The 21,175-nt window shown below is 40.1% G+C and overlaps 1 protein-coding gene across 1 annotated transcript; it reads left to right on the top strand.

The window, feature by feature from the left end:
- Nucleotides 1-17,051: 17,051 nt before the first annotated feature.
- C18H2orf66 (chromosome 18 C2orf66 homolog) lies at nucleotides 17,052-21,175 on the top strand. Its single transcript, XM_070242096.1, has 3 exons — nucleotides 17,052-17,171; nucleotides 18,231-18,427; nucleotides 20,802-21,175. The coding sequence occupies exons 1-3, from the start codon at nucleotides 17,052-17,054 to the stop codon at nucleotides 21,025-21,027; spliced, it is 543 nt and encodes a 180-aa protein (XP_070098197.1). The 3' UTR covers nucleotides 21,028-21,175.

Genomic DNA, 21,175 nt, shown 5'->3' with positions numbered 1-21,175 from the left:
AAAGTGAGCACATGAACAAACAGAGCAGGAGGTGCCCCATCATCCTCCTCCGTGCTGGAGAATTCCCATTCCTCTCAGAGCAGACCCCACACCCTCTGTGTGATCAGCTATGATAAAGGCTGAGTGGGGTCAGTCCATCTGCAAAATGCTAGCACATTAATTCGTTAGATTAGAAACATGAGAATGAGTTATGTTTTCCTCCAACATCCCAATATGTTGTCTTGCACACCACTTAGGATGTACACAATCTTCTTTGGAGAAACTTAGTTTAGGATATATTTTGTAACCCTTTGAGGTTGTCTTTGATAGGTTTTTAGCATCTATATTTATATTCTGAAAGCAAACAAGTTTCTGGATCAGAAACGGACCTATTATTACCTAAAGCAGTAAGCACATCAGTTCCCCTTGCCCCTTCTTCCCCCTTGAGGGCCTTGTGAGGAGAGCCACGTGAACCCAGCATGTGCAAAAGGGGTTTTCTGTTCTGTTTTGCACCACAGGAGAGGAACCCCAAAATTACGAATTTGGGAGTTTATATAAGGTACACACGGCCCTCCTCCCCTCCTGGGAGAGAAAAAAAAGGCTTTGCTCCCAAATGTTTTACAGTGCTTTAGAATGTATACAGGTGGTTCCAGGTTTCATCCCCCCCGAAAATGTAAACGTGTGGCTCCACCAAATAGGAGGCAAGGGGAAGAAGAGCACGAAGAGCAAATGTTTCTGGGAAAAGGAGACATTGTAACATGCCGATTTCCTGTGCTCAGGACGCCGAACTAGACAGAAACATGAAAATATTCATGGAGCATTGTTTCCCTGATAGTCTTCATGGGGTACAGAAATAATACCTCTCTCTCGTGCTATTACTGCTAAATACATTTAATTACCAAATGAATTGAGTAGGGTGGTTTCAATGTCATGATTTATAATCCTTCGGTCGTGATCTATTGGGTAGAATAGGCAGACGTGAAACCCGTGGAGCCTGCATTGGGGAGTTCTTCTAAAACTGAAGTTAGTAAAATCTTTGTGTTTAAAAAAAGATTAATGGGACTATAATAAGCAGGATAGAAAGGAAGTGGGGAGACAAGGAGAGGGAGATCATTTATAAGGCTGCTGTAAAATTTGGAATACTAGTAATGATCAAAACTAGGGTGGGACAGACAAGAAAAGGAAATAAAAGGGATCCAAATGGAAAAGAAGACATGAAACTGTCACTATTTGCAGATGACATGATTTTCTTTATAGAAAACCCTAAAGAATCTACCAAAAAACTTTAGAAATAATAAATGAATACAGTAAAGTTACAGTATACAAAATCAACATACAAAACTCAGTTGGGTTTCTATACGCTAGCGACAAAGTTGCAGAAAGAGAAATTAAGAATACAATCCTATTGGGGCTGGCCCCGTGGCCGAGTGGTTAAGTTCGCGCGCTCCGCTGCAGGCGGCCCAGTGTTTCATCGGTTCGAATCCTGGGCGCGGACATGGCACTGCTCGTGAGACCACGCTGAGGCAGCGTCCCACATACCACAACTAGAGGAACCCACAACAAAGAATACACAACTACGTACCGGGGGGCTTTGGGGAGAAAAAGGAAAAAAATAAAATCTTAAAAAAAAAAAAGAATACAATCCTATTTACAATTGCAACAAAAAGAATAAAATACCTAGGAATAAATTTAACCAAAGAGGTGAAAGATCTGTACACTGGAAACTATAAACCATTGTTGAAAGAAATTGAAGAAGACACAAAGAAATGGAAAGATATTCCATGCTCTTATACTGGAAGAATTAGCATAGTTAAAATGTCCATACTTTCTAAAGCAATCTGCAGGTTCAATGCAATCGCTATCAAAGTTCCAATGACATTTTTCACAGAAATAGAGCAAAGAATCCTAAAATGTATATGGAACAACAAAAGACCCTGAATAGCCAAAGGAATCCTGCAAAAAAAGAACAAAGCTGGAGGTATCACACTCTCTAATTTCAAAATATGCTACAAAGCTACAGTAACCAAAACAGCATGGTACTGGCACAAAAACAGACACACAGATCAATGGAACAGAACTGAGAGCCCAGAAATAAAACTGCACATATATGGACAGCTAATTTTTGACAAGGGAGCCAAGAGCATACAATGGAGAAAGGAGAGTCTCTTCAATAAATGGTGTTGGGAAAACTGGACAGCCACATGCAAAAGAATGTAATAGACCATTGTCTTACACTGTACACAAAAATTAACTCAAAATGGATTAAATACTTGAATGTAAGACCTGAAACCATGAAACTTCTAGAAGAAAACATAGGCAGTATGCTTTTTGACATTGGTCATAGCAGCATCTTTTCAAGTACCGTGTCTGACTGGGCAAGGGGAACAATAAAAGACAGATGGGATTACAGCAAACTAAAAAGCTTCTCCACAGCAAAGGGAACCATCAACAAAATGAAAAGACAACCTAACAATTGGGAGAAGATATTTGCAAACCATATATCTGATAAGGGTTAATATCCAAAATATATAAAGAACTCATACATCTCAACAACAAAAAACAAACAACCCCAATAAAAAATGGACAAAAGATCTGAACAGACATTTCTCCGTAGAAGGTATATAGATGGCCAACAGGCACATGAAAGAAGTTCAACATTACTAATTATCAGGGAAATGCAAATCAAAACTACAATGAGATATAATCTCACTCCTTTCAGAATGGCTATAATTAACAAGACAGGAAATAACAAGCATTGTGGAGGATGTGAAGAAAAGGGAACCCTCATATACTGCCGGTGGGAGTGCAAACTGGTGCAGCCACTGTGGAAAACAGTATGGAGATTCCTCAAAAAATAAAGAGTAGAACTACCATATGATCCAGCTATTCCACTGCTGGGTATTTATCCAAAGGACATGAAAACTTGAATGGGTAAAGATATGTGCACCCCTACGTTCACTGCAGCATTATTCACAGTAGCCAAGACTTGGAAGCAACCAAGTGCCCATCAAGGGATGAATGGATAAAGAAGATGTGGTATATATACATAATGGAATGCTACTCAGCTATAAAAAAAAGATGAAATTCAGCCATTTGTGACAACATGGATGGACCCCAAGGCTATTATGCTAAGTGAAATAAGTCAGAGGGAGAAAGTCAAATACCATATGATCACACTCGTAAATAGAAAATAAAAACAACAACAAACAAACATATAGAGACAAAGATTGGATTGGTGGTTACCAGAGGGAAAGGGGAGACGGGGGAGCATGAAGGGGATGATTAGGCACGTGTGTGGTGATGGATTGTCATTAGTCTTTGGGGGGTGAACATGATGTAATCTACACAGGAATCAAAATACAATGATGTACACCCAAAATTTGTTTTTTTAAAAAAGCACTGGAATACCATTGCATGGATGATGGGGCTTGGAAATTAATAAATGGTAATGTTTGTTTAATAAATTTTTTTTAAAAACTAAGTTGGGAGGGGCCAACCCGGTGGCGTAGTGGTTAAGTTCCCGTGCTCCACTTGGTGGCCTGGGCTTGTGGGTTCCGATCCTGGGCATGGACCTACACCACTCATCAAGCCATGCTTGTGGCAGTGACCCACATACAAAATAGAGGAAGACTGGCACAAATGTTAGCTCAGGGACAATCTTCCTTACCAAAAAAAACAAAAAAACAAACTAGGGTGGGAGCCAGAAAGGAGTAACCTACGTAAGGGTGACCCTAAAGTGCTGGACTCTTTAGGGCTTAGCAACTAATTGAATGTGGTAGACAAGCCTTTTTCTGTTAAGATTTGACCCAGAACCTTGCCTGACTCCCATGATGTGGAGGATATGAACCCAACTAAAATTTCTCACAATGCTGCTAGCCAACAGTCGATCTTCATTTTCATTATCCCCAGGATGTTAGGTAGCATAACTACAAGGGAGGGAGTAGAGAATGGATTTTCTGAATCTCCATTTTGTTCTTTCTTCATCTTGTTGCAATACCTTACAGTTTTAACTTTTTTTTAAAAAGATTTCATTGTTCTGGTGAGACTATAATGCAGTAAGATTTTTAGGTGCCAAAATGCAGCTAACTGGAATCCTTAATCAGAAATACATGCTGTAATTCAACTTCAAAGGAAAAGAAACAAATCATGGGAAAATTAAAAAGTGTAAGCCGTTTCTTTTAATAAAAACACTCCAGACCATACTGTGGGGATTGTACGGACTGCCTTGTCACCTATACTGTATCCTTTTAGCAGACATTCATTGGTTACCTGTTGTTCTAGAATCCATGCCAGACATATTCACATTCAGCTCCTCATTTCATTCTCCATAAAAACCTCAAAGGGAGGGTTGTTATCCCCACATTGCAAGAAAGGAAGTAGTCTCAGAGAAATTAAGCAATTTGCCCATAGTAGAATGCAAACCGGATTGTCTAAGAAATGGAGTTCTTCCACTGAAGACCTGCAATATGTCATAATCAATATTAGTTCCTTCCTAATCTCTGTCAAAATCTTTTCTGACCATACTAGTTGTTCCTCTTGCCTTGAAAACAATATTTTCAGTGACCAGCCTGCAGTTTCCATGGTACTCTTTCTCTATTTTCCTTCAGAGGTTTCATCCAACTCTATGACTTCAGTGTTATATTGGTGGGTGATTCACCAGATTAGACAGAGTTGCTCCCTCGGTTCCATATCTAAGTATCTCTGATTCAAGAGCAATACATTTAACCCCTCTGAGACTGTATCCTCATCCATAAATCATGGCTAGTAATATTATCTTACAAACCCGGGGTGAGGATTAAATGAATAATGGACCAACCACACAGTTCCCGACACAGGCTGTTTCAGTTAAGATTGGTTTGCAAGAAACAGGAAACCTGACAAACAGTTGCCTAAACAATCAAATCTTCAGGTAGAAACTCCAGAATAAGACTTGATGACATCACCAAGAACCACAGCTCCTTCTGTCCCGCTAGTTCTCCATCCTTAACGTGTGGCTTTCCTAATACAATGGTGGCTGCATCGTATGTGCATTCCAGGAGGGAGAGGGAAGGAACTCAAGGAGCTCTGCCTTTTATTCAGAAAGGATTTCCCGTCTCTTCTCCCTTTCCCAGCCTCAGGGACTTCCATCCACAGCTCACGGGCCAGAATAGTATCTCATGGCCACTAAGAAATGCAAGGGAGGCTGCAGAAGCAAGTTTTTAAGCTAAGTGTGTTGCTACCCGAAACAATGACTAAGAAGAAAGGCGTGTTAGTCCGAGTCGGCTGCTGTTGCGCAATGCCACAGCCTGAGTGGCGGCTTGAATAACAGAGATGTATTTTTCACAGTTCTGGAGGCTGGGAAGTCCAAGGTCAATGTGCCAGCTGATTGATTGCCAGCTGAATCCTATTCAACACAGGAATTTGGGGGGACACAATTCAGTCCATAGCAAAAGGGATAAGGGGAAGCAATGAGCAGAGTCTGCCCCACAAGCAAACTGGGCTACTGCGTCTCCTTTGAGCGCCTCCTCCCTTTTACTGCTTCTCTGCCTTTGCTCAAGAACTTCTTCCACCCACATCTCTGTTGTCAAAATTTTCTCCATAAAAACCTACCAGTTGCCACAGTCAGGACTGATCTTTGTCCCTACTTCTAGCTCTTACTGTCATAGTTCCGCACCCTATGGAGTCATGACATTAGGTCTTATATGCACTTTACATGCAGTTCTTAATAAGAGGGACATTTATTTAGCATCTACGTGGCAGGTGCTGTGCTAGACCCTTTATAGGTGTCATTTCTAATTCTTGCAATGACAGCATAAAGTAGGATTACCTCGCAGATGAGGAAATTGAGGTGCAGAGAGATTAAATAATATTTGCCCGAAGGAATGACAGAGCCCAGTTTTGAACATGGTTGAGTTTGGTTCTGAAGGTCTTTCCACCACACCGTGCTGTTTCTCCAGAGAGGTTGTCTGCTTCTAGCAGGGAGGGATCATGTCCCTTTCCATATACCTCTTTGTATTCCCACACTTAGCAGTGATTTTTTTTTTTTTTTTTTAAGATTGGCCCTGAGCTAACATCTATTGCCAATCTTTTTTTTCTTCTTTTTCTTCTCCCCAAAGCCCCTCGGTACACAGTTGTATATTCTAGTTGTGGGTCCTTCTAGTTGTGACATGTGGGACGTCACCTCAGCATGGCCTGATGAGCGGTGTCATGTCTGCGCCCAGGATCCAAACTGGCAAAACCCTGGGCCACCGAAGCGAACTTAACCACTCAGCCACAGGGCCGGCCCCAGCAATGAATATTTTATGTAGCAGAAATTTGTTAAGTATTTTTTCGAATAAATAATAATAACAATGACCTCAAATTCTTTAAAATCCTGATTTAACAAATGACAATTTTGTCCATAACAAAATTGCCTATGTGTTGGTAATTGTTGAAGCTGAGTGATAAGTACATGAACTTGCATTATTCTGTTCTCTTTACTATTGTTGATAAGTACATGAACTTGCATTATTCTGTTCTCTTTACTATTGTATATGTTGGAGTTTTACATGAGAAAGAAATCTTAATTATGGTCCGATTATTACATATATTAAGTAGATTAATACATTTAGAAAAACTTTCAGAAATAACTGAAAAAAGCTTTTTTTTTTCAGTTAACCCTAGCTAATTCCAAAGGATTGTTACATGTGGTTATCCATATGTATAAAATTACATATTATAATCCCTAAAGCAATGGCTAAAATAATAATACAAAGAGGTACAGCTAAAATGCCAATGGAGAAATTAAAATAGAAATTTTTTAATATTTTAAAAGCCCAAACCATAAAAGAAAAAATTTATGAATTAGGCTTCATCAAAAATAAAACAAAAAATAGTATTAAGAAAGTGAAAATACATTTCACAGCTGGAAGAAAGCCAACACATACCTGATAGGGAAACTGTAACCAAAATATATAAAGAGCTCTCAAAACTCAGTAAGAAAACAAACAACCCAATTTAAAAGGGCAAAATAATTAAACAGACACCTCATCAGAGAAGACACATGGATGGCAAAATAAGTACATGAAAAGATAGTCAACATGGTCATTAGAGAAATGCAAATTATGGGCCCACCCAGTGGCATAGTGGTTAAGTTCAGTGCTCCGCTTTGGCAGCCTGGGGTTTGCAGGTTCAGATCCCAGGCACGGACATACACCACTCATCAGCCATGCTGTGGTGGCATCCCACATCCAAAATAGAGGAAGACTTACACAGATGTTATCTCAGGGCTAATCTTCCTCAAAAAAAAAAAAAAAAAATTGCATATTATAGCCACAATACCTAAAATAAAAATTTTCAAAAACAGGCAATACCAAGTGCTAGTGAAGATTTGAAACCACTAGAGTTCTCATACATTGCTGATGGGAATGCAAAATGGTATGTCACTTTGGAAAACAGTTTGGCAATTTCTTATGAAGTTAAATATAATTTACTATATGAACGAGCAATACCACTCCCATATGTTTATTCAAAAGAAATGAACACCTATGTCCACACAAAGACCAGTATGCAGATATTCATAGCAGCTTTATTAGCAATTTCCCGAAACTGGAAGCAACCCAAATGTCTGTCAACTTGTGCATAGAAAGAAAAATTGTGGCCCATCCATAAAACGGAATATTACTTTGCAAACAAAGGAGTGAATAGCTGATACATGAAATAATACCAATGAATCTCAAAAGCATTCTGCTAAGTGAAAGGTGCCATACTGGATGCTTCTGCTTCATGACAGTCAGGAAAAGGAAAAGCTGTAGAAACAGAAAACAGACGAGTGGTTACAGGGGGATTGACTCCAAAGGGGCTTGAGGGAATTTTAGGGGAGGGGTGATGGAAATGTTCTAAATCTTGATTGTGGTGGTGGTTACATAACTATATACATTTGTTAAAATTCATGGAATGGTTTACTAGTAAGTTACATATTAATAAACCTGACTAAAAAGATAAAAATTTCCCACAAAGAAAACCCCAGGCCCAGATTATTTCAATGGTAAATTCTATTGAATCATAGCGTCGAAACATCAAGTGTTGTACAACTCTTTCCGAAAATAAAAGAGGCGGGACCACTTCTCAAATCATTTTATGAGACAAGTGTAGCCTGCTACCAAAGCATGACAAAGACATTACAACAACAGAAAGTTACTGACCAGTATCCCTTGTTGTCGTAGGTCTGAAAGTCCTTATCAAAATACTAGCAAATCAAATCCAGCAATATATAAAAAGGCCTCAGGAATGACAAATCAACTAGTAGGACTAGCAACTGAATATAGCAAGGTCACAGAATACAAGGTCAATAACAAAAAATATTTTCTATATACAAGCATCAAACAATTATAAAATGATTTTTATGAAATGCCACTTATCACACAAATAAGACACTTACGAACAAATTAAAATATCTATAAGATCTCTACACCAGAAACTACAAAATGTTGCTTAGAGAAAAATTTAAAGCCCTAAGATAAAAAGAGATATAATATTTATTGATTATAAGACTCACTATTTTTAGGATGCCATTTTTCACCAAAATGATATGTAAATTGAATGTGATCTCAATCAAAATCCCAGCAGGTGATTTTTCTAAATATCTATAAGCTGATTCTAAAATTTATATGGAAAAGCAAACAATTTTGAATAGTCACAACAATTCTGAAAAAGAATCACATGACTTGATTTCAAGACTTACTATAAAGCGACAGTAGTCAAGGCAGTATAGTTTGGCGAAAGGGCAGATACACACATCAGTGGAACAGAACAGAGTTCAAAAATAGACCCACACGTTTATGGGTCAATTGATTTTCGACAAAGGTGCCAAAACACTCCAATGGAGAAAGAAAAGTTTTTTCAGCATATAATGCTGGAATAACTGGTTACTCATATGGGGGGGAGGGATATAAACCTGGCCCCTTCCTCGCATGAAGCACAAAACTAATTTGAGATGAATCATAAGTCTAAATGTAAAAACTAAAGTATAAAGCTGCTAGAAGAAAAATAGGAGACTACTTTGTGACATGATGGTAAGCAACGGTACTTAGAATAAAGAAAATAACAATGATTTAAAAACTGCTTAATTATGCTTCATCACAGTTGAAGACTTCTCATCAAAAGACATCTTTAAGAAAATATACAGGCAAACCACAGACAGAGAAATGGATTTCTGACAAAGGATTTGTTTTCGGCATATGTGTAATACTTCTCTAAATCAATCATAAAACTTCAAGTAACAGAATGTTTAGAAGTGGAATTTTTAAAAATGGAAGTCAGCAGGTAAATTTTTATCAGAATCCTAGAATGTCCCCACTGCCACTTGGGGTTATTTTGGAGGATTAAGATGAAATCATTTCTGCTCCTGAGATTTCCTGGGGATTTTTCCAGGGCCAGACTTACAGAATGCACTTTTGAAGGGAAAGAGTCAAAGTCTGCTATTTATTCTACTTTGTTTAAAATAATTGGATAGCATTTTATGCACCTGGAGTACTAAGGAGCTCCAAGAATATTAAGAACTAATAGTCAATTTTGTGGGAGCTGTTTTTGGTTTTGTTTTTTGAGAGAGGGTTTATTGTTTTTTGTTTTTTTAGCACAAAAGCTCGCTGGCTCTATTTCACAGCTCAAACTGATGAATATCACTAAGAAAGAGAATCATTTGCCATTATACCCAAAAATATCCAAAGAAATGCCCATCTGAATTGCCTTCAGTTTTCCCCTTCTCTGAAACTCCTCCCTTTTGTCAGACAAAATATGTGCCTGGAAATTTGGGTAATATTTTAAGAATGATTTTTTTTCAGATACTTAAATAATTTTGTTAAAAGACTAAAATGTGTGGTTCATTACAAAATTGTATGACTCATGGATGGGGTCTTATCTAATTTAACAGTCTAAGATACAACCTTTTCTTATCCCTTTTGTATCAAAAAAATTTTAAAGTAAAGTTTTACTCACATAAAATTCAGGTTTATAGTAGACATTTCAATCCAAGTCCATTTTGTGTTGTGAACTGGATGACAGAAGAAGCTCCACCTTTCTCAAGGGGGAGGAAGAGTTTAGATCCAGCTTCTGGGTCTGTCCATGGTGCCATGGATTCAGTAGAAGCCGAAGCAGTTGTGGTGAGCTACGGGTCTTCCTCCTTCATGACTGGCCTACCATCTTGACATTCCCTGTATTAGTTTTCTGTGGCCACTATAACAAATTACTAAGAAGTGGGTGCCTTAAGACGGAAATCTATTGTCTCACAGCGCTGGAGGCCAGGAGTTTGAAATCAGTATCGGTGAGCCAAAACCAACGTGTGGGCAGGGCTGCACTCCCTCTGGCGACTGCAGGAAAGAATCTGTTCCTTTCTGTTCCAGCTTCCCGTGGCTGCCCGCATTCCTTGGCTTGTGGCCTCAACTCCAGAACAATTTAAATAGAAAGGCCTGTGTGCTTATAACAGTGCCACACTCCCCCAATCTCTATTGGTTTGTGTGCAACAGCTAGATTGAATATTAATTTACACTTTACTGATCCATTGACTATTTGAATGAAATCAACGCATATTTATTGGCCACCTAGAGTTCTCTATTTCCTCTTTATTAAATAAGACAGTAGGTAGATCTTTAGAAGAACAATACAAAATAGAAATGTAACAAGATTCAAATTTCAAAAGAACATTATAAAAATCTAAGCTCAAATTTTACCTAAAGAATTCATAATTCCATAAACATTTGTGATCTGCTTGCCTACCCTCTGCCAAGCATTATGCCAAGCTCTGAAGAATCCATGATAAAAAAAAAGGCATGGTGCCTACTTCAAGGAGCTCACCTTGTAAGCGATGAGACATGTGGAAGCAAATATAGTCATCCTAAATCAACAAGGTAAAAGCTGTTGAAGAGACTAAGTGGTTTCTTTTTCTCAGAAGTGACATTTGAAGCGAGCCTCGAAGGACACGGAGAAGTTCTGATGTCACCCAAGGGTTGGAGAAGGCATTCCAGGCAGAGGCAACAGCAAGTTCAGAGGCACAGAGGTGCAAGTGTGGGTGGTGTTCCCTGGAGAAGTTAAAAGGCTGGGATGGTAGGATTGGGTCATATCGAGGGCCTTTACACCTGCTTTACAAAAACAGACTGCCTGCTGAAAAGCTGTTTGCAAAGCCCCAAGAAATGATTTAGCCTTCTATAGCTTAGGAAAATGCCTTTACTCCTGTATTATGACTTTGGAGGTACCAACACGGCCTGAGATGACAGGGGATTGGGAACCTGGTTCTCAAATCCAGGCTGAGAGAGCAGTTTCTATCTCAGTCACCATGTGAATCGAGATGTCCACTTTCTTGCTCTATTTCTCCAATCTGGCTTCAGGTCAAGTGTGATTGTCATGATTTTTACCTTTTTTTTGCCTCTACTCCTTCATCTTAGCTGCAGGAGAAATAGCTTGAATTTAGGGCAGGATTGAAAGATATGTGTTGGCTGTCCCTTTCTGACTTGCCCAAATTACGGCATTTGCCTTTCTCGAAAGCTGGTGGTGAACATGGAGCAGAGGAGGGACCAAGTGAGAAAGAGAGGCTGGTGCTGAAGCCCCAGTGGATGATAACAAAGACCTGGTGAGAGCAGAGGCCATGAGGCCAGGCTGGGCTTGAGAGCAAACACTCTCAAGGAAGAATGGCCACCCCACTTTGCCCTTGTTCTCCTTCCTTTATGGGCCCAGACTTCTAGAACTAGAACTTGTTTACCCCCGGCCTGAAGAGGTACAAACAGCTGTAACATATTTTAAACAGAGGAAGATCTTTTTTTTTCCTCTTTAATATACCCCTTTAACATTTTTAAAACAAAACAGAAGACAGCAAAGAATAAAACAGATTTCTCCCTAGTAAATGACTAGAGAATTCCGAGGGTCAACTCCATACAGAGTTGGTCAGAGGTACTTACACTGTATTTGATATCGAACCTGAAGTGAGTTTGCTCACCCGTTGCACAGCAAGCCAATCTCTGACACCGAGTGTAGTGGAAGAAAGTAGGAATTTCATTATTGCATGGCGCTGAGCAAGGAGAGAGGGCAGCTAACGCTGAAATCCAAAACTCCCAGAAAAGCTAAAAGGAAGGGTTTTTATTTGGGCTTTTAGGTAGGGGAGGGGGAGCATATGGCCCTGCTGGTCAGCAGCTTTTCCAGCAGCCTGGATCTCTTTGTGGGGAGGAGATAATGAATCCAGGTGCTTGTCCTTGGTGGTGTCTGTCTCCATGGAGGATAGTGGATTCTGGAGCCAGGAAGCCAGAGAGTAAGCAGGGAATGAGTGTTTTGGTTTTAACCCCATACATGCTGAGTTTAATGTAGGGAAACTGATATCAGGGTCAGTATCATATTGATACTGCCAAAAGGGACGAATGGTTAACCACAGCATGGAGGTGCTCAAGAATGTCATGGGTTTTTTTAAACCAACTTTGTCTGACTCTAAGCTCCTATCTGAATAGGAGGGTTGGGAGGAGATCCAATTTCAGTGGTTTCTAAGCCTTCCCTCACCTCCCCAGGGTCCCAGAGGATGCGGAAGCTTGATGTGGCCCGAGGATATGAGGGGTGAGCCTCTCCTCTCCCATCCATCGTGGTCACTGGGGGTCCCCCTGACCACAGCTGTTTGCTTCTGTTCTGTGCATGGCAGGAGGAGTAGCTCCTTTCTCGCCTCTTCTCTTTAGTCTGCTTTCAAACTGAAATCTGCCCACGGCCACAAGAAGCAGTTCTGACCCCTACGAGCAGAAAGCTGCCCAGCTTACCCTCTGAGTCACAGCAGCAAGCTTCCGTTATCGCTGAGGAAGTGGTCTCTAAACAATTTCCCTTCCCTTACTCAGACCAGGAGGAGAAAAAGGAGGTTAAATTCTCCTTCTGTTCACAGTACAGCTGATAGCTATATCAGCTCTGTCTTTTTTTTCCTAATAAGAGGAAGGATTGGAAGATTTTCCTAATCTCCAGGAAGGATTTGAAAAGTTATATAGTCCAACAGAGAGAGTTTTAACCTTTCTCTCTGCCTCCCACACTGTCCTCTTCATTTAGTGCCCTTTCCTCAGCTTTACCGTTACATTTGAATTTAAAATCTCATTCAGGTGTAATTCAATCAACAGATACTTATTGGATTTCCTTTATGTGTGTAGCCCTGTGCTGAGTATGCTATTTTCCTCTCAGTTTCTAATGGAGAGATGCCAATAGAGCCCTCATTCAGATGCCTCTGGATGTGGAAGAGCATTTTTGCCTAGAATATCTAACTGCTACTTTGACAAATGCTCTATTTAATGGACAGGCCAATTGGGATAATTTAGACCAGAAATTAATGGTTTGGGAAGCTGAACTGTCCTGGGTTGGTGTTTTTTATTCTTTTTGAGGAAGATTAGCCCTGAGCTAACATCACCACCAATCCTCCTTTTGCTGAGGAAAATTGGCCCTGAGCTAACATCTGCACCCATCTTCCTCTATTTTATATGCCTGATGCCCGCCACAGCATGGCTTGATGAGCAGTGTGTAGGTCTGCACAGGGGATCCAAACTGGCGGGCGAGCCCCAGGCCACCAAGTGGAGCATGTGTAGGGGAGGAAGACATTTCTTCTTCCCAAATGGGGATTCATCTGGCCGGAGAACAAACTAAATTCACATGAGACAGATAGCAAGAGAAAATTAAACAAAGCTTTATGAGGAACCATGGTCCGGGGCCTTTCTTCCCGAAGGAAGAAAGGGCACCGAAGAAGTGGGGTGCACAGAGTGGTTTTATACCCCCAAACAGGGTGTTTCACATGTGATTGAAATGTCCCTCCCACAATAGTCACAAGATTGCCCTGTCGGCACAGTGCTTGATGGACACAGCAGGTAATGGTCTGCTATCTCGGTGGGCGTAGCAGGAGGCAAGTCTATAGTCTGGAGCTGGGCGGTCACAGGTGAGCACAGCAATCAGTTGCTAGCCTAAGGAAAGATGCTTAATCCTTAAGAAATGCCAATGTTGGGAGGGGGAGAGAAGTCAGTTACAGGAGGTTACCAGACTAGCACAATAAACAAATGCAGATTTAAGTCCTTGCCTTTGGCATTGATTAAGAGTTTCTAGAGAGAAGGTCATCCCCTTTCTTCTTCCTGGTACAGAGGGGGATATCTTTACAGATGGAGATTTCCTTTACAATGTAAATGTCTCCTAACAAAGGGCAAGCAAGTTCCACTCCTCAGAGCCTCCTTCCCTGTCCCAGTTTATCAAAAGCAATCAGCCCAATAATCCTCATGCCAAAGAGACATATCTTGGGGTGGCCAATTCCAGTCCCCACTCTTGGTACCTTCAGTCTACTGCTCCTTTGAGAAACTATAAATATTTCTTCAATGGGGAGCTCTTAAAAGGGAGAACAAATGAGTTGTATTTTTAGACAAATGGAACTAAAGTTGGAAATTATTCACAGACAAATGGTTATGAAAATCTATTCTAATGTCTTCAGTCTTTCCCACTTAAAAAGTGCACTGTCTACACCCGGGGCTCAGTGCCAGACAGCGGGAAGGTAAGAGTGAGCATTGTCTGGGGAGTTTTTGGTGAGTGACGTGGCAGTAGTCTCATTAACAGTGTAATACTTCCATATTACCACGTGCTTTAACTTCAGAGTCCTGGAGTTTTAAGTTGGTGTAATGAAATCCCAGGGTATTCACTTACTCTCTTAACCACTAACATTTAAACAGACTCAAGCCTCTTCCATTAAAAACAATGACTACTCCACCTTCCCCTGACTCCATCTCCCCTCCAGCTACTGGCTTCTCTCTCTCTCTCCACAGCTAAACTTTCCACCTCTGGATGTGCTCACTCTCTCTCTTTCCTCTCCATCCGCTCACTTCTGATCTGACTTTCACCTCCATCTACCAAAATAGCGCCAATGCTCCACGAACCCTTTTCAGTCCTCATTTTACCCAGTTTGTCCCTTCTTGAAACACTTTCTTCTCTTGCTTCCATATTCTCCTGGTTTTCCCCCACCTCCCTGATCTCTTTTGTATAGATTCCTGTATATGGCTGTTCCATGTTAAGATTTCTCAAAGCTCAAGTCCTAGGCCACGTTTTCTTCTCATTTTCTAATCTTTACTGAGGCAATCTCATCCACTTTTTTTTTTAATTTTTTTTTAGGAAGATTGGCCCTCAGCTAAATCTGTTGCCAATTTTCCTCTTTTTTTTTTCCCTCCCCAAAGTCCCAGTACCTAGTTGTAGGTCATTCTAGTTCTTCTATGTGGGATGCCTCCACAGCATGGCTTGATGAGTGGTGTGTAGGTCTGCACCTAGGATCTGAACCGGCGAACACTGAACCACCAAAGCAGAGTATAAAAACTTAATCACTCAGCCATGGGGCCAGCTCCCTAATCTCATTCACAAAACTCTTCTCTGTCCGTTCTCCCTAGGTTGCCTAGGTAACTCTATGCATCTGCCAGTTGTAAGGTCGCTTCTTCACAGAAGCCTTCCCTGACCCCTGAGACCGAATCAAATCTCCCATTCTGCAGCCTCATAGCAGCCAGTGTCTCATCATAGAAATTATCATCATTTATGTTTATACATTTTGTTGTATAATGATTTGGTTAATGTCTGTCTTGCCTACTAATCAATTAGTTCACTGAGGGCAAGGACTATAGTTATTATTCTTACCATTTTATCCTCAAAGCCTAGTGCAGTGCCTGGCACATAGTAGGCACTCAATAAAAGTTTCTCGAATGAATGAACAAAGGCATGAACAAATGAAGATCATAGTGACTTGCTCAAGGTCAAGATGGCAAGACTGAGACCAGAGCCACGTATTCTAATTTCCACTTCAGATTACTAGCCTTGTTACAAAGAGCTTGTCTAGATTGTTCTGAGTTGTTGGAACCAAAGCAACTTCACAACTCATCAAGTCCAATTTCTCAACCCTACCATTTTCTATGGATGGCATTTATTCATGGAGGGGATGCTGTAGGAATAGTAATTTTTCCTTTTTTCTATGAAACATGTGCTATCTTGTTGCTCTATTTTGAAAGTGTGTTATGATAAACCATGACACTATTTAAAATTTGTAAAGCTTCTAGGGATTCTCAGAAGAAATATAAGGCATAGGTCACAAAGAACAATTTTGTCTCTTGCAGTAGAATTTCCTGTTCAAAAAATGCTGCTAGTTTGAAAAGCTGGTATCTCCAAAAAAGTGTTCTATTAGATGGGATAATCATCATCATACTCCCAGCTGCTGTGTATACACTTCTCTTAAGAGTGAAAATGGAGAAAGCCACTTTGCTGTGGGGAAGTGCCTTGTGTGTTTTGTAAAATGTTCGGTGGTTGGAGGAGAGGCCGCTGTATTTACGAGACAAATTGTTCACTGTTACCCCTGAAGAAGCTTGAAGAAGTGATTCTCAAGGATCTTTGTGCCGTGGATGAAAATGGAATCATTATTTTTGAACTCCCCCTGCTCACGTAAATGACTCCCACCTACAGCTGATCCACTGGTTATAAGTAGCCATGAATCACCCTGCAGATTGTAGGCAGGGTAACCAACCAGGGCTGGCTGAAACCACACTCCTGGTAAGCTTAATTAGCCCTTTCTGTGTGTTTCATCTTCATTTCGCCTTGGGGTGGGAGAGAATCTCTTCTTACGCTGGTGTGGTGTGTGTCTGTCTCAGATGTGTGTGTTAAACGCATTTCTCAGTTTGGGTTTTTTTTTTTTTTTGAGATTGCTCTCTAATACTTGAGAGTAATTTAAGGTTAGTTTTTTTTTTTGTTTTTTTTTTTAAGAATTACACTTTGGAGACAAAGCACATTTTCAAAGATGAAAAGGTATACTCAGGCTTTCTAGGTCATATTATTAATTGCTTTGCTTATCACTCTATAATGTGCTCATCATCATGGACTCCTTTAAGCTAATCAACTGGATTTGGGGGGGGCCTCATTTGCAAACGAATCTAGGAAAAAAGGGCTGCAAAATTCAGGTCAACCAATGTACTATTTCTTTTTCCTTGTCTCCCTTTAAAAGTGTTTCCACTTTCTTTTTTCTACTTTTGCCCTCCCTTCTCCTCTCTCTCTCTCTCTCTGTGACCGTTGACATTTCCCCGATCCTTCCTTTCACTCAGCTTCATTCCACCATGCCCAAAGCATGCCTGCTGCTGTGTGTTGCCCTGGTGCTGCTTGGGCTTGTGCATGGAGCGATGCTGAGAAATGAAGAGAAATGGAAGTCACTCAACAACCCCAGAAACCGAGATCTTGTAAGGACATACACTGGGACGTGCTGGGCTGCAGGCTGGATTCCTACTCACTGCGCTCTGCTAGCACACGGTGGAGAAGAGGCCACCAAGCGCTGAGAAGATCCCCCAACGGGACCAGACAAGAGCTTTGCTAGCCTAGTCCTATTGGCATCTTATTGTTCCTCTGGCCCATTTACATCTGTTTCTGTAAGGAGAAACAAAATGATGTTTAGAAATTATCTTATACACACAGAGCACATTACATTCGTAAATGGTCTTATATACACATGGACTTTATAGCCTTGATCTCTAGTACATATACAACCAGGAGTGTAACAGGGAATTGCTTATTGCACAGCTTAGGTGGAACTGATAATCAAAGAGAGTCTCATATAACCAACACTTGCAAAGCTCAATTGCAAAAACAGAAAGTTGACCTGCATTCTTATCAATTTACTAGGCATTATTTTCAACATAAAGTTATCTAGGAAATAGAATTCAGAAGATCAGTAAAAATTCTCTTTTAAAAAATACACCAGATACAGTAAACATGCTGACATTACTATTTCAAAATATAGTTTTCCTAAAGAAAGTGATGTGAAACATAACCACATAGGATGAAAATGACCAAACAGCACTGTGCACAGCTTTTGTACATTCACTTCCTAAAGGAAAGCGGAACCCCCGTGTCTGAAAAGAAACTTGCAGAAGTCAGTGACCGAGATCTGTGTCGGGTCAGTCAGGGAGGAGGCGCCGAGCTCTGAGCACTGTGGGCTTCCTTTTAAAGTCTCGGGCTTCGGCACTCAGAGATGGACGATGAGCCTTCCGACTGTGGTGCTGTCCATAGCCGATATTCCTCTCTCGATTCACCAGTAGGACATTATCGTGTTAAGGGTTGCAGGGGCGGAAAGAAGGCACGGTGGAGGATGATGGAGGGGAGGAGAAGCAGCAGCCGAAGTTGGTTTCTGAGTTTTCCACCTCCCGCCTCCTAGATTAGCCCTAAAGTCAACTCAGGGGGAAAACATTCATTTTTGGTGTTTAATTTATATATGGCATTGAACATTCTTTTTCTCTATTCAGTTTTTCAGAACCCTTCAGGCATATTTTAAGGGAAGAGGTCTTGATCTTGTGAGGTTTCCAAATACTTTCTCCGTGAATGAAAATCCCAGACCACTCTCTTTCCGGTCAGAACTTATTGCTTCTGCATTTGCAGATTATGAAGAGCAGAAAAACTCCTTTCCCGATTACCTCAAGGCTGAAGTTTCTCCTCAGCGCAGGTAAACTTATCTCTTTGTTCCCAGGATCTGTCCCAACATACAACTCAGTCATGAAGTCATAAAGAGATTTTGAAAGCATTTATTTGAAAAGTGATTTTATTTCCTGATATAAATATGTGCTCAGTTCTGACGATACTTGTGGCTGTTAATATTTGGATTTGGTTCAGGTATTTTATGGTCTGGTTTTAAAAAGAAATGACAGTTAAGATTTTTTAAGCACAGTTTTCTCAGGAGAGATATGTTAATTATTAGAATTATCAGTCTTTTTTTTTTTTTTTTGGTTAAGAAGATTCACCCTGAGCTAACATCTGTGCCAACCCTCCTCTATTTTGTATGTGGGATGCCACCACAGCATGGCTGATGAGTGGAGTAGGTCCATGCCTGGGATCCAAACTGCTCAACCCCAGGCCGCCAAAGCAGAGCATGCAGAACTTTAACCGCTTGGCCACGGGGCTGACCCCTAGAATTATCACTCTTAATAGGATTATTAAGTATAATGAAACACCACACACTTTTTTTTTTTATTGAGGTCATAATAGTTTACAACATTGTGAAATTTCAGTTGTACATTATTATTTGTCATTCACCATATAAATGTGCCCCTTTACCCCTTGTTGCCTCCCCCCAACCCCCTTCCCCTTTGGTAACCACTAAACTGTTCTCTTTGTCCGCGTGTTAGTTTATCTTCTACTTATGAATGAAATCATACGGTGTTTGTCTTTCTCTATCCGGCTTATTTTGCTTAACATAATACTCTTAAGGTCCATCCATGTTGTTGTGAATGGGACAATGTTGTGTTTTTTTACAGCTAAGTAGTATTCCATTGTATATATACACCACATCCTCTTTATCCACTCATCAGTCGATGGGCACTGGGGTTACAGTGAATACTGAAGCAATGAACACTGGGGTGCACAAGTCTCTTTGAATTGTTGACTTCAAGTTCTTTGGATAAATACCCAGTAGTGGGATAGGTGGGTCGTATGAAATACCACACACTTTTATTACCTCTCTCTTTTTTTTTTTTTTATTAAAGATTTTTATTTTTTCCTTTTTCTCCCCAAAGCCCCCCGGTACATAGTTGTATATTCTTCGTTGTGGGTTCTTCTAGTTGTGGCATGTGGGACGCTGCCTCAGCGTGGTCTGATGAGCAGTGCCATGTCCGCGCCCAGGATTCGAACTAACGAAACACTGGGCCGCCTGCAGCGGAGCGCGCGAACTTAACCACTCGGCCACGGGGCCAGCCCCTACCTCTCTCTTTTTTCAGACCAGGTCGTGCAGCTAAGTTATATGGAAAATCATATATAAAAAAATATGTCGGATTGTGCAGTTGGATTGAATGGAAAGTAAAAGTTAAAAGAATGGTTCTCTTTGGGGGAGAAAGTATTAAGCATATATTTGAGCTTGAACTTCCTCACCTGGGGGAAAAAAAGTAGAATATAAGTAAAGATGACATTTTTCTCACTGAAAAAAGTAGAAATGTATTTATGTTTAAGATTTGAATTTTATTATTCTTATTACTTTAGTATTCCTAGCAAATAAACACCTACCGTTTAAAAAGGAACAGGTAAGGTGCATTCCAAGAAAATACATTTTGCTTCTCATCTATTAGCTTTTTGTTCAGCTGAGTAATAAAGGGAAATGGATCATAATTAAAATCTACTCTCATTCTTCCACAAGCATACTGATGAAATTGTGAGAAAGCATAGCGTTGTTGCATTTCATTATGCTTGTGAAAGGATTTTGATTATTAGTTCTTTTAAACGTGATGATTTTTTAAAGATAATGATTGTTATTCTAAAAAGAAGATGCAACTTACCATGTGGCGTATGCACTTGAAAACTGTCCTACAATGAGAAAATAAAACAGGATTAACAAAAGGATGTTAATGAAAGGTTCCCTTGACTATTTGTCACACTTAGGCCCTACAGTAGCAGACACTAAAACAGAGAATACTTATTAATACCACAGTACCTACTTCAGTATGAGACAGTGTTGCATACAAATTGCTTACCTGTTCATTTCTTCAACTATAATTTGCAGATACTAATCTCTAAGTCATAGAAAGTGTCAGAGAAAACATCGAATACCTGCTTTCATGTGAGTGTGGACTGAGGTAATGTTTCAGGCAGGGAACAGAGAAAGCACCCTGTGGGTGAGATTGTAATTTAATGGGAATTATTCAACTTTGTGAAAGAAGCGCAGCTCCTGATTTGGAGAATATTTCATAATTATGAGCTCTCCTTTCCTGACATCTCTGATTAGAAAGTGAAGACAAAGGGAGTTTTCAGTGAAATATGTTGATCTCTGGGTGTTTGTGTTAATTGTGAGTCTTCATTTTCTATTTCATTATAACATTTTCTTGTTCTTTTAGGCGTCTGGCTATTTTCAAACTACCGATGAAGCATCTCATTAGAAAAATTCAACCATGGCCATGGCTAAACTTTTGTGTGATTTTTTTCCCCTCCATTTTTTTGTCAATTTGTAATGATTTTATTCTGATTTCCAGATTTAGATATAAATGGCTTGAGCTGTGGGACATATGTGACTTACGTGCATATGTTTGGTGTTTTTTTCCATTCTATAACCATAAATACTGATGGAGAGCGCTGTGTATATTTGCAAGAGTTACAAAAACACCGTAAATTTAAAAGAAATGAAGAGCTTCTAGATTACGTTTCCTTTTAAGCTTGTCTTGTATGTTCATTACCTTTTATCAATCACTGTTTTCATTTGCTCATTTTTGCT

This window comes from Equus caballus, chromosome 18 (assembly GCF_041296265.1).
Source record: "Equus caballus isolate H_3958 breed thoroughbred chromosome 18, TB-T2T, whole genome shotgun sequence".
Classification (NCBI taxonomy): domain Eukaryota; kingdom Metazoa; phylum Chordata; class Mammalia; order Perissodactyla; family Equidae; genus Equus; species Equus caballus.
The sequence above is the reverse complement of the archived record's forward strand: the minus strand, read 5'-3'. Positions and strand labels throughout refer to the sequence as shown.

Excerpts from the sequence above, each read along its gene's own strand:
- C18H2orf66 (XM_070242096.1), top strand. The coding sequence starts at position 17,052 with ATGCCCAAAGCATGCCTGCTGCTGTGTGTTGCCCTGGTGCTGCTTGGG. Across the intron at positions 17,172-18,230 it reads ACCCCAGAAACCGAGATCTT|TTTTTCAGAACCCTTCAGGC; the intron begins GTAAGGACATAC and ends TTCTCTATTCAG. Across the intron at positions 18,428-20,801 it reads GAAGTTTCTCCTCAGCGCAG|GCGTCTGGCTATTTTCAAAC; the intron begins GTAAACTTATCT and ends TTGTTCTTTTAG.